Source organism: Phoenix dactylifera, unplaced genomic scaffold (assembly GCF_009389715.1).
Source record: "Phoenix dactylifera cultivar Barhee BC4 unplaced genomic scaffold, palm_55x_up_171113_PBpolish2nd_filt_p 000007F, whole genome shotgun sequence".
Classification (NCBI taxonomy): Eukaryota; Viridiplantae; Streptophyta; class Magnoliopsida; order Arecales; family Arecaceae; genus Phoenix; species Phoenix dactylifera.
Genome location: NW_024067666.1, coordinates 2402495 through 2413641, shown reverse-complemented (window position 1 = coordinate 2413641; position 11147 = coordinate 2402495). Strand labels below are relative to the sequence as shown.

Here is an 11147-nt window from a genome sequence, read left to right as displayed (position 1 = left end):
CACGTATAAATCATACCGGCAATCCTCTAAAAACATGGCAACCTTCACTGGAGGAATGTTTAGAGACTTGAGAGTGAAAAATGGATCTTTCTCTATAAATAAGCCTTCCTTTTTTGGAACACTAACCAGAGAAATTATTGGATGAAGGTTGAAATCATTCTAATGCGTGTTGCGATTATACATAAAAAGAAAAGACAAGAAAATTTAGTCTAAATCTATTGTGGATCTGGTCGACCTAATATCGCTTACCGTACTAGAAGATTAGATTCTGGTCGCTTCCTCCCTGCAGGCTCGGATATCCAGGCACTGTAAAACCGACACAGACCTCGCATCTAACTCTAATCCTCACCGCGTTATCGTCCACGTAAGGCATAAGCATCGCTTGCATCCGCAGCCGTCCAACCCCTATACCACAGTCCTCGGATACGACCGTCCCATTCCCTGGGTAGCTTATCCCTTCCGCCGGAACGCGATATTCCGACCTGGTCTTCCATGACCGGACCCCGACGATCGCTACCTCCTCGTTGTCTTTGAGCCAAAGTAGGGAGACCAGACGCGATGGCAGCGACTCTCGTATTTATTTCCATCCTCTTCTCCTCCGCCACTCTCGTGCTCTCCCTTCCCTCCTCCAACGCCTCCCGCCTCGCCTCTTCTCCGTCGCCGCAAACCCCTCTGTTCCTGCAGGTATATCTCCTTCGGCCTTTCTCTCTCTCTCTCTCTCTCTAAAATTGCAACACTGAGTGCAACGCGGGGTCGTGCAGGGCGTGGTGAAGGCGATCGCGGCGAGGGAGCGGTGGGAAGGGGAGGTTAGGGTTTCGGATCTGGACGCCGGAGGCGCTAGGGTCGGGGGATTCCAGAGGTACGAGTTCCACGTTCGTGTGGGTCGGACGGTTGTGGTGTCGAAGCTTTCTGACGAGGTGCTCTCCTGGAGGAAGGCGCGCCGCGCGGGCGCGGTGGAGTTCGGGCCGGATTTGACGGCCGGAACCGCCGTGGAGGGATTGATGCCTGTCGTCAGGGATTTGGAGTTGGAAGGCCCGCTCGATTTGCGCGTTTCTGGTGGTGGGGATGATTGGCTCTCGCTTCATTTGCCTGCTGTAAGTGATTTTTTTTTTTTGGAAAAAAGAAGAAGATTGAAACTTCTAATTTTAATTTACTATAGTTCTAACACTCTTTTGGATGATCATTGATCAATTTCATTTTTTATGCGTTTTAAGGCTAATTGCAGGGTTTAATATATTTTTATATATGGCATTAGTTTTGTGCACTATCTGTTATTTTCTTTAGCTCTGCTTGTCGACTTGATTATTGTGTCGGCATACTAAGTAAGCTGTTCGTAAATCGAGGTCGGAATCGATTTCTTAAAATTGCTTGTTTCTGTTTTTAGTGTCTTACTTCCATGACAATATCATGTTTTAGTGTAGTACAGTGGAAAACCCCACTTGCTTAAAAAGTCTACACTTCTGAAGTTATTAAACTTACTAGAGAATAGAACAGAGTGGGACATAAATGGAGACAGCTTCCAAGTTCTCCGTTCAAGGTGATAGCATAACTAGGAAGGAGAAATCATAGAAAACCAAAAAAATGAAATATGTCTTAAGGTTAGTTATGTCACAAAAAAAAACAGGCTGTTCAATCCAACATTCTCAATCCTCGCTGTTAAGCATATCTTAGGTGCATTTAATTTCTCAATATCTTTGTTATCTTTGCCTTTTATGTCTCCTGCAAACAACTTCAGTCCATGGACTTTTGACAGGCACCATCTCTAATTGGTCTAAGTGAGAGAATGACATTAGAAGGTGTTGTCTTTTATAACTCAAAGAACACACTATTCTCATTCACATTCATTCCCCTTTTATATAATTTTTGTAGTTAATACTTTAGAGGAGTGGATGATCATTTAAAAGCTTGATTCTTGAGAGGTGCCACTGGACACAGTTCAATTACATAGATATATTCTTTTCCTAATCGAAATGGATTCATTCACAATCAATGGAAGGATCCAACTAAGAATGACTCATTGTGTGTCCACATCTAGACGTTAAGTGTCTTCATCATCACTTTTCACCTTAAACTTCTATATGAACATAGGAACTACAATTATCACATCCATCCCTTCCATATCATTGGAGTTCTCTTGCAACCTCCGTTGTGGCATCAAAGATTGAGGTTATGCCAAGATCACGAATTGGACTACTTGCTCATGTAGATCCAAGCAAATCACCTGCTTTAACATAAAAAGTCACCACATTAACTTGTCCAAATTTTTCCCATAAATCATGAATTCAGGTTTTTGTGGCAAATGTACAATGGAGCCAAATCTTGGCAGTTCTTAAATCCTCCAATCAGAAACTCCACTTATCTCTATGGTTAATTTGAAAATGTATCTTGTTATCAGAAAAGATAGAAAGTGTATGTTATCTGAAAAAATGTGAAGTTTATGCCTTAGTTCTAATATCTTAAAGTCACCTAAAGTTTCTTTCCAAGTGTCATTTGTTAAATGTGTAAATTACCACGGTAACTCAATACACTTGTTTTCAACTGTGTTTCTCCAGGAAATAGTGAAAGGTCTTTATTTTGAGAACACTTCGTATTTTTCATCATGAGATTCATAGTACATTTTGTATTTATATACTAACCTGTTTCTCTAATTTGAATTGATTAGTAAATGTAAGAATAACCCTTTTTATTTTGCATAATGAGATTCATAGTACTCCTGCACTTAGCTAAAGTTCAATGGTGATTAAAGAAAGATACCTTGTCTTCACTTTCAAGCCTTGTTGTTGGAGAATTTTACTCTGCAAACTGCTTAATTTGTGATATCTTCTTTTGCTAGCTGACGTTGAAAGTATAATATATCTTAAAGCAAAACCATCATGGTTTAGCTAAAAGGGAGTTGAATGTCCTGAAGATGACTTCCCTTCTCTGTATGTTTATGTTCGTGGAAAGGAGGATTTACAGATTGCCCTGCAGCCTACTGTTTATGTTCTGAGAGCATTGTGTTGGGGGAATGAGGAGGCTGACTGCCTACTGTTTATATGGTTTAATTAATTGATAAAAGCTTGCCCAAGAAATGAATTTAAGCTGATATGGGATGCACCTTTTGTTTGTGGATGGGAAGATGATGGAGTGTGTAATACTCTGTAATACTCTTGGTTCTCTTGGTTTCTTTGGATTTTTTTACTTGTTGTTACATAGTTCGCTACAGTGTAATGGGACAAACCTTTATATCTTTATATGTGAAACAAAACTTGATTTTGAGGGTCTGGGTCATTATTCATTGCAAACTAATGAGCGTCAACATCTTCCTTGATGCATAAACACAGTTTTCTTTGACTGTAGTACAAGAATTAAGCATATCTGTTACTTGATATAACATGTAGTGAAACAAACATCCAACAAAACATTTTCATTGACATGAAAAATCATCGAAGAAATGATATAATTGAAATTAGGTAGATCTATACTGCTGTAATGTGGTAACTATTCCAAATGTGTTTAATCTGCTCCCACTTTCATTTAGTGGACTGTTATTAAATATTAACATTTGGAAAAAGGTAATAACTATGTTTTCTTCTTAATCTTTCTCTAGTTCTTGTCATTGCATTCGACTTCTAAATGGGCGAACGATAGTTGCAGTTGATATCCCTTCATTATTCTTTCTTCTTATTCTTTCTCTGGTTCTTGTCATTACATTTGACTTCTAAATGGGCGAATGATAGTTGCAGTTGATATCCCTTCATTGATTGGTAATATTATTTGTCATGGACTAATGTTCATTAGCAGAAAAATAGGAAACAAGAAACCATTGTTGATTGTTGAGAAATCTCATTGTCCTAATGTGGGATTTCATCTGATACAGGCTCTCAGTTCAGGAGCAACAGGACACAGGTAAAGGTATGAGCAATGTAGTCAGACAAGTGTACTTCAGAAAAATGTAGTTTTGTGTGTACCTTCCAGGCAGTGGGCATCCTCTAGAAGCACAAATTTTGTTTTGAATCAACATTTAAAAGAAAAAAAAAATAGGGTCATATTATTGAACAATATCTCCATCTTATTTTGTAGTAAATTTTGATGAGGGTTCACATATCTCTAGAGATAAACAGAAGAAATCATTCTGGGTTTTTTGTAGTACCAGTTTGATGAAATTCACTTCAAGAATTTAGATTTGTGGATTCTTAAGTAAAAACTCAAGATGGATATGTCCGTGGAGATTCAGGTTAGGATTCTAAATCATTTCAGACTTGGATCTTTGAAACACTCCATTGGAGCTCTAGTATTTGGAACCTTCATGTGTTCATCTCAAATTATTAGTTACACTCACTATGTTGTGGCACATGATCTTAGTTGCTAGCTTCGGGAGTCCGTGCAGGGAAGTGGGTAGTTTAGAAACAAATTTAGTAAGGAACTAGGTTGAAAATAAGTGTGGGCGCGAGATGGTAGGAAGATTCCCAACTGGGTATGTTATGTAGATAGAAGACTCTAGCTTCTAAGGGCATGATTATTCGCCCAATTTTTTATTTTTTAGATAAATTATCAAACTGTTGGCTATTATAGGTCATTATTGTTCCCATTGCAATTAGGAAAATGTTTCCATTTGTCCTTTCTTCATGTGTTTTACAGCAGTCTTTCATGTAGTTAAGATAAATGTTGTCATGCCTATCTATTTCTAATTTTGTTTGATTGGATATGCTAGTAGATATATCATGATCCAGTACAAGACAGTATTGAGTGTAGATACGGATCTCAGTGAAATTAATAGAATCCCAGATAATTTATGGTTTTTTGACTCCTCAACTTTGCATGTTTTAGCTTGAATTGCCTATGCTAATCTAAACATTTTGAATTTTCTTTTTTGGGTTTCAACATCTATAACTTTTTTTGTTCAGCTTCAATTGTTTCTCCTTTTCCCTGTATGTACCTGTGCAGATTTAGGCATGTGTTTGCTGTAATTTTTTTTCTTCATTATAATAATATAATGAATTCTGAAGAACGTACAATATTTTAATACAGTTGAATGTCACACATAGACATTTGAGGCGGGTACTTGTTGGCAATGGCATCAGAGTAAAGCTAGAGGGCGCTCAAGAAGTCTCCCTTATTCACCCTTATGACATTGGTCTGTCACTGAATGGAAGTTTAGCCACTCGAAGGAAAGAGCATAAGCAGTTTTGGGCCTTTGGTTATTCTTCATGTGCTCCATTACTTTCAGTGGTTGTTGGAGGATCAGTTTCGGTAATTGCAGTTAGGAACTATAGCTCGCTCGCTCGTGTTGAAGCTGCATTCAGGTCCCCCAATACGGTTGAATTGTTGCCTGAGAAGTGTTACAATGGACATTTCAAGCCAGCTTCTTCATGTTTATTTTGCTCTATCAGCAAGAGGTTGGTCCTGTTGGATAAAGCAGTAGGAAGCTTGCTAGGCGACGGGGTGTTCCAGAGCGGGTCTACACGTTTCCTGAAAGCAAAAATCATGTCATCAACTTTGGTCAAATTTCGATTGGAGCTCGAAAGAGACATAACCAAGAATGACAGGGTCTGGAAAAAGACTGCAGAGTGGAAAACAAAACCTACAGTCGAACGGCATTGGTTTGAGATAGTGGCTAGAGTTGATGGGGAGAGGGGACTGAAGCCTGTGATAACCAAGAAGCTGAAGAGACCTTTTATCGTAGCTGATTCTACTGCCTGGAGCAATGTGATGTCGAATCTTTCATTCACTCAGTTTCCATCTGTTGTTGTACCCCCTGAGGCTTTAACATTGGATGTCAAGTGGTAGGAAGTATATATTGTTCTTCTTATTCTGGAAGTGTGTGGATTTGTTATATGTGAATCCACGCAAAAGATGCCTTCTGTTGTGTGTACCCAGAGTTATAAGGGCTTCACAAGGTCATTTGTAGAGGAGGGGAAAGAGAGGTGGTGTAAATATGTATCAGTGACGAACATTTCTTTTTTGGATAACAGAAAATATATTTTTTTTCAGAATAACATGAAGGGTTTTTTTGCGATACCATTCTAAATATCAGATTTTACGTGAATATCCTTTGAAAATTGGTATTTGCATGTATATCCTCGTAAAATTTTATTATTGTACAAATATTCCTAATATAACGGTTGTTCTAACGGTGTTAAAAAAATCATATTTTTATTAATTAAAAATAAAATGAAAATATGAAATGATATTATTATCCTTGCTTCCTTCTCCTCCGCGCCCGTCTTCCGCATTCGCCGCGCCCGGCTTCATATTTGTTCCATCGCAACCCCACATTCTTGACTACACAGGGTTGCAGTGCTTCTACCTGGTTAACTTATGGATACAGCTTGTACCATGTACATGTTCTATTGTATTATTAATTAACCTTGTGGTAGCATTATCCTGCAGAAGTGGTGAGAAAGTTTTGGGACCAGACGACTGTTCCATTTTTTTTTTTTTAAAAAAGATTGGTCTTTGTTATTTATTTGAGATTTTCTTTCTGTTATTAGAATTCTCAAACTTTTCGTCTAGTGGGGAGAGAAGAACAGGAGGGACGGAGTGCTATGAATCTAAATGAGTAAAATTGATCATTGAACATCGTATTCTAATGTTTTTTTTTTTTAATAACACGGGAAAAGTTCAGCTAAATTCATTTGAAATTATGAATGTAGTAAAGATGAGACCGGAATCCAGATGACTTACTAAGAACTGAACCAGGTGGCACTCTCAATCTCGACAAAACTTGCTATTTGCTATTTGCAGGTGATGCCCAAGACTTTACTGGATATCTGCTATGTAGTAAAATTCGGATGGTCTGTGGTGGTTGGGCTTTCTTTCTTCCCGTCTTGCATTATTTCAATAGTAGATTGGGTATTTGATCCATTTGGACGTTCTTTTTATTCCAGCTGTTATTTACTTCTCTCTCTCTCTCTCTCTCTCTCTCTCTCGTCTTTTATCCTCATCCTAATATATAATTTGGCCTGCAATGCAGTTTACTGCATGTTTGATTGCTAGAAAATCTATAAAAGAGAAAAAAAGAAGAAACAAAGCTTTTCATAAAAAGAAAAATTTTATAGTAGTAACAACAAGTTCTTTATTTTTTTTTAATTTTCTGTTAAAACAAACGAATGAAAAACTAAATTTTCAAGAAAAGTAAGCTTTCCATACAATATTTCTTGCAACAAAACAGCAGAGGAAACTTGGTTTCCATTGAGACCTTGAGCGTGATGCTAAGAAAAAAATAGAAAAATATTCATGAATAATCTGATTATAATTAGTGCAGGACATAGTGGACAGAACACGAAGAACATCTTGTACTACATCGCACAACCGTAAAGCGCCCGAGGACAAGACTCCAGCTGCAAAATGCCAGCCTCTGATTTCTGGAGCCACCACAAGTTTGTGGATTTACTTCTTTAATACATACAAAGTCACTTCTGACAGAAAACTATTCAGTTTGTGTATCTCGATGCAGATTGGTGCCATATAGAGGTGTTGAATGAAAACAAAGCAGCTTAATATCATGTTCTTATTGCCTGAGGAGAAGCAAAATAAAGCTACCTTGCGGTTGAAGCTCGTGATGCAATCCCACGACAGGGGAACATTATGTAATTATAATAAAAAATCATTCTTGTGAATTATATTTGAAAGCACCATTGATGAGATCGGAAGGTATCCCCCGAACTCTAGAGCTCAGTCCCCACCGGGCTCAGACAGCGGAAGCGACTGCTTCTCCTCAAAAATATTGTCCACTTTTAAGGAGGTTTCATAGTCTCTTCCTAACACACAGTTTTATCCCGCAAAAGGCACCTCTGCAGTTAGAGATACATGCTGGCTTTCGTAGCTCAGTCGATAGAGCTTGTCCCCGCTTTAATATTGTCCACTTTGGGGGAGCACGCACGTGCTTAACACTATGTACGATTTGTATACAACAATTTCTCCCTCACGGCTTTGTCCCTCCTAAGAGGGTGCTTTTAAAGAAAAGGGGTAGCGCCCTTCTATTTAAGAAATAAACCTCTCCGCTATCTAGTCGATGTGGGACTAAGTTCAGACCCTTTATTTTCACAACATGCTAGGAATTTTTTCAAAAAAAAACAAGGAGACGCTGGAGAAGAAAAACCGGATGGACTTGTTTTCCGGGAAGAAAAAGAACTAGAAGAAGAGAGTCATTAGCAACTAGCGTGCCTCTTTTAAGGGATAGTTTGGTCAGGGAATTGGTTTCGACACTAGTCCGAAGAAAGATGAATGGATGACCAGGAACTTATTAAATTAGCGAGCCAAGTTTCTCTCGCATCCAGCAACCAACAAAGAGGGTGGTGGTATTTCTTTTCCCATGCTGGATTGAATGATCTCTTTCTCTCTCTTACAAGTAACCAAGCATGCAATAAACTAAACTAAATGATGCATTAATATGGCGTCTAAAGCAAATGCTGGGAAGACGAGCAAACCCATACATGTCTTAAAGCATCATAATACTCTACATGCCTTATGTCTGACACGTACGGTGAGAACAAGACAGTAGTAGTATGGAACACGCTGTAGGTTTTATTTCACTTAACACTCTACTGTACAATCCTCTCCATAGCAAGACTCCTGAGCCAATCATACCGCCTTCTTGAAATGATAAATTTGGGTGTTTTCCATCTCCAGCTTCTTAAAGTTGCTGTTCTTCCTTGACTTAAAGAACTCCCCCCAGTTGTACGCATTGTACTTGGCCGGCCTCTTCTCTTCATCTATGAGCTCCTCTAATGGCTGCACCATCACATAAAGAGCCGGATTGAAGAAGAAAGGAATGGAGAACCTCTCCCCCACCGAGTTCACCGACACCCTGTGCTCTGCGCTCTGATACTTATCATTGCTCCAGACCTATCATAAACAATGTCAAAAACATTAGTTTTCCATGAAAAAAAACTATATTAGATATCGACGTCGAATGATATAAACGATAGAAAGTTGAAATCTTGGTGCGTCGTCACCTGAATTATGTCGCCAACGTTGATGATATAAGAGTTGGGAATTGGCTTGACACGGATCCACTCGCCGTCGGACTGCCTCTTGACATCAAGGCCACCAACATCTTGAGCCAGGATGGTGAGGGCTCCGCCATCCTTGTGCCGGCCGACGCCAAGGGCGAGGTGAGGGGAGGGGCATGGAGGGTAGTGGTTGAAGCGGATGAAGCTGGATTGATCTTTAAAGAACCCATTCAATCGATTGGCAGGCAAGCCCAGGGTCAGTGCAATCAGCTCCAGCAGCTTGAAAGCTAGCTCATTCGCAGCTTTGGCATATTTCTCACAGGCCTCCCTGCACAGAGGAGAAACATGGAATAGGCATGATGTTCTAAAAACTTTCTGATATCAAAGAGGATCTTAGCAGAGATCTTGGTAGATATTTTAGAATGGAGAAATCTCGACTTATATGATAAATCCAAAACTGGCAACTATATAGGATCGATACTGATTTTAAAATATATTGATTAAGTTTTTTTAGGAAAAAAGAAGATAAAATGTGATTATAAAGTATCAGCCAGTAAAATTGAATTTTGATATTTTAGGATTTCTTGATTTATATCAATCAAGATATATATATATCCAATATATATATGTTATGTATTATATCAAGGGTCCTTCACTCTGGTACAAACTAAGATCTTGGCGGAGATATCAGCTGCGATGGAAAATTTGGAATTTACTCACAAGTTCATACCATGATGATTAATTTGTAAAATAATATGGAAAATTATGACAGTTCAAAAATAATGATGACAAGAAAGCTAAACAAAAATATACTTTATGAAATACTTTAAATAAAATAAACATAGAAAGTTAATTGGCATGATGTATATGTCAAGTACTTAATTTCTTAGGAGTAAATTTGATATAGTTGGATCAATAATCCACTCAATAACTAGGCTGAGATATGAAGTTAGATCCCTCGGCCAGCAGTATCTAACCGAAAGTTTTACTGATCTGATCCAGATTGTTGATCCTCAAGTGGAATCATCGAAGATTAGAATAGCAGTCAAACAAGAAAATAATCCTTTAAATCCTTTGAAATTTTAGAATAGCGCAGACTAGTGATTAAGAAAGATGATAACTTTCGATGCAGAGAGAATTGAGGGGAGAAGCAGTTACCTAAATCCTGGAGGATATTCTGGCCACCGGTTCCTAAGCGGGAGGAACTCATCAGCTCCGGGCTCGGCCGACGCCGGCAACACGGCCGGCTCCTCGACGACGAAGTCGAACACCTCCTTCCAGTCCCTTACATTCTTGGTGTGCTCCACATCGTAGTAGCCGAGCGGATTCACATCATCCCTCCTCACCTGCCGCTTTTCCTCCGCCGGCAGCGCGAAGAATCCCTTGGACGCTGCCATGATGTTGTCGAGGAGCTCTGAAGGAACCCCGTGGTTGATCACCTGGAAGAACCCCCACTCCAAGCACGCCGCCTCCACCTCCGCCAGAAGACGGGAGATGGCCGGCGGGGCGGCGCCACCGGCGGCCGGGATGGGGGAGTGGAGGATGGGGGAGAGGTCGATGAGTGGGATGCCAACGGCCGCCTCCGGGGCGGTGGGTTTGGGCCGGTGCTCGGGAGCTTGGACGAAGGCTGGATCCACTAGAGAGCCCATATCTTTCCCTTTACGCGCGAAACGATTGTTGGTTCGAGGGTGGTTGCTCTCTCTCTTCTCGTTTTATCATTGATTGGATACAATGAATCTGGACTCTTTGTATCTTCTGCTCTTTGTTGCAAATTTTTTCTCCCCTTTCTTGTCGCTCGTCTCCACCTGCCACCAAACGGCTGACGTTATCTGTGACGCAGATCAGTCGAAAGAGAGCGAAAACGTCGCTTCGAGGATTTTTTTTTATTTTTTATAACACGAAAATTTTTATATCATTCTAGTTGGAATACATCCAACAAAATTAGAAAAAAAAAATCAACAAGATAAGAACTCTATACCGTCCCAAAGCAAACCACCAGAGTGCTGGGTGACAGACGATGCCACCCAATCAGTCACTCTATTCGTCTCTTGGATGTACATGAGTAACACGGGCATCCGGACAATCTCACAGAAAATCATGGATATCATACAAAAGAGGGTGCTCGACACCAGCTCTGGCATGGCCCTAAATCCATTAGATGATGATAGTCGCCGAATTCCCTTCAAGCTGAATATGATCGACTCCTAGAAA

At 39.8% G+C, this 11147-nt stretch overlaps 2 protein-coding genes across 2 annotated transcripts; one reads left to right on the top strand and one right to left on the bottom strand.

The window, feature by feature from the left end:
* Nucleotides 1-274: 274 nt before the first annotated feature.
* LOC103709235 lies at nt 275-5998 on the top strand. The gene is made up of 3 exons (XM_008794483.3): nt 275-684; nt 762-1094; nt 5011-5998. The coding sequence occupies exons 1-3, from the start codon at nt 559-561 to the stop codon at nt 5767-5769; spliced, it is 1218 nt and encodes a 405-aa protein (XP_008792705.2). The 5' UTR covers nt 275-558; the 3' UTR covers nt 5770-5998.
* A 2350-nt stretch (nt 5999-8348) lies between these two features.
* Nucleotides 8349-10631, bottom strand: LOC103709237 (probable 2-oxoglutarate-dependent dioxygenase ANS). Its single transcript, XM_008794484.4, has 3 exons — nt 10095-10631; nt 8940-9264; nt 8349-8829 (listed from the first exon to the last, which is right to left on the bottom strand). Exons 1-3 carry the CDS (start codon nt 10583-10585, stop codon nt 8566-8568), a joined length of 1080 nt encoding a protein of 359 aa, XP_008792706.2. The 5' UTR covers nt 10586-10631; the 3' UTR covers nt 8349-8565.
* Nucleotides 10632-11147: the final 516 nt, after the last annotated feature.

Bases quoted from the DNA above. Each gene is read 5' to 3' on its own strand.
- LOC103709235 (XM_008794483.3), top strand. From the start codon at position 559: ATGGCAGCGACTCTCGTATTTATTTCCATCCTCTTCTCCTCCGCCACT. The intron at 685-761 runs GTATATCTCCTT...GGGGTCGTGCAG, and splicing joins AAACCCCTCTGTTCCTGCAG to GGCGTGGTGAAGGCGATCGC. The intron at 1,095-5,010 runs GTAAGTGATTTT...ATTTTAATACAG, and splicing joins TCTCGCTTCATTTGCCTGCT to TTGAATGTCACACATAGACA.
- LOC103709237 (XM_008794484.4), bottom strand. From the start codon at position 10,585: ATGGGCTCTCTAGTGGATCCAGCCTTCGTCCAAGCTCCCGAGCACCGG. The intron at 9,265-10,094 runs GTAACTGCTTCT...TCCTCTGTGCAG, and splicing joins GAATATCCTCCAGGATTTAG to GGAGGCCTGTGAGAAATATG. The intron at 8,830-8,939 runs GTGACGACGCAC...TGTTTATGATAG, and splicing joins ACGTTGGCGACATAATTCAG to GTCTGGAGCAATGATAAGTA.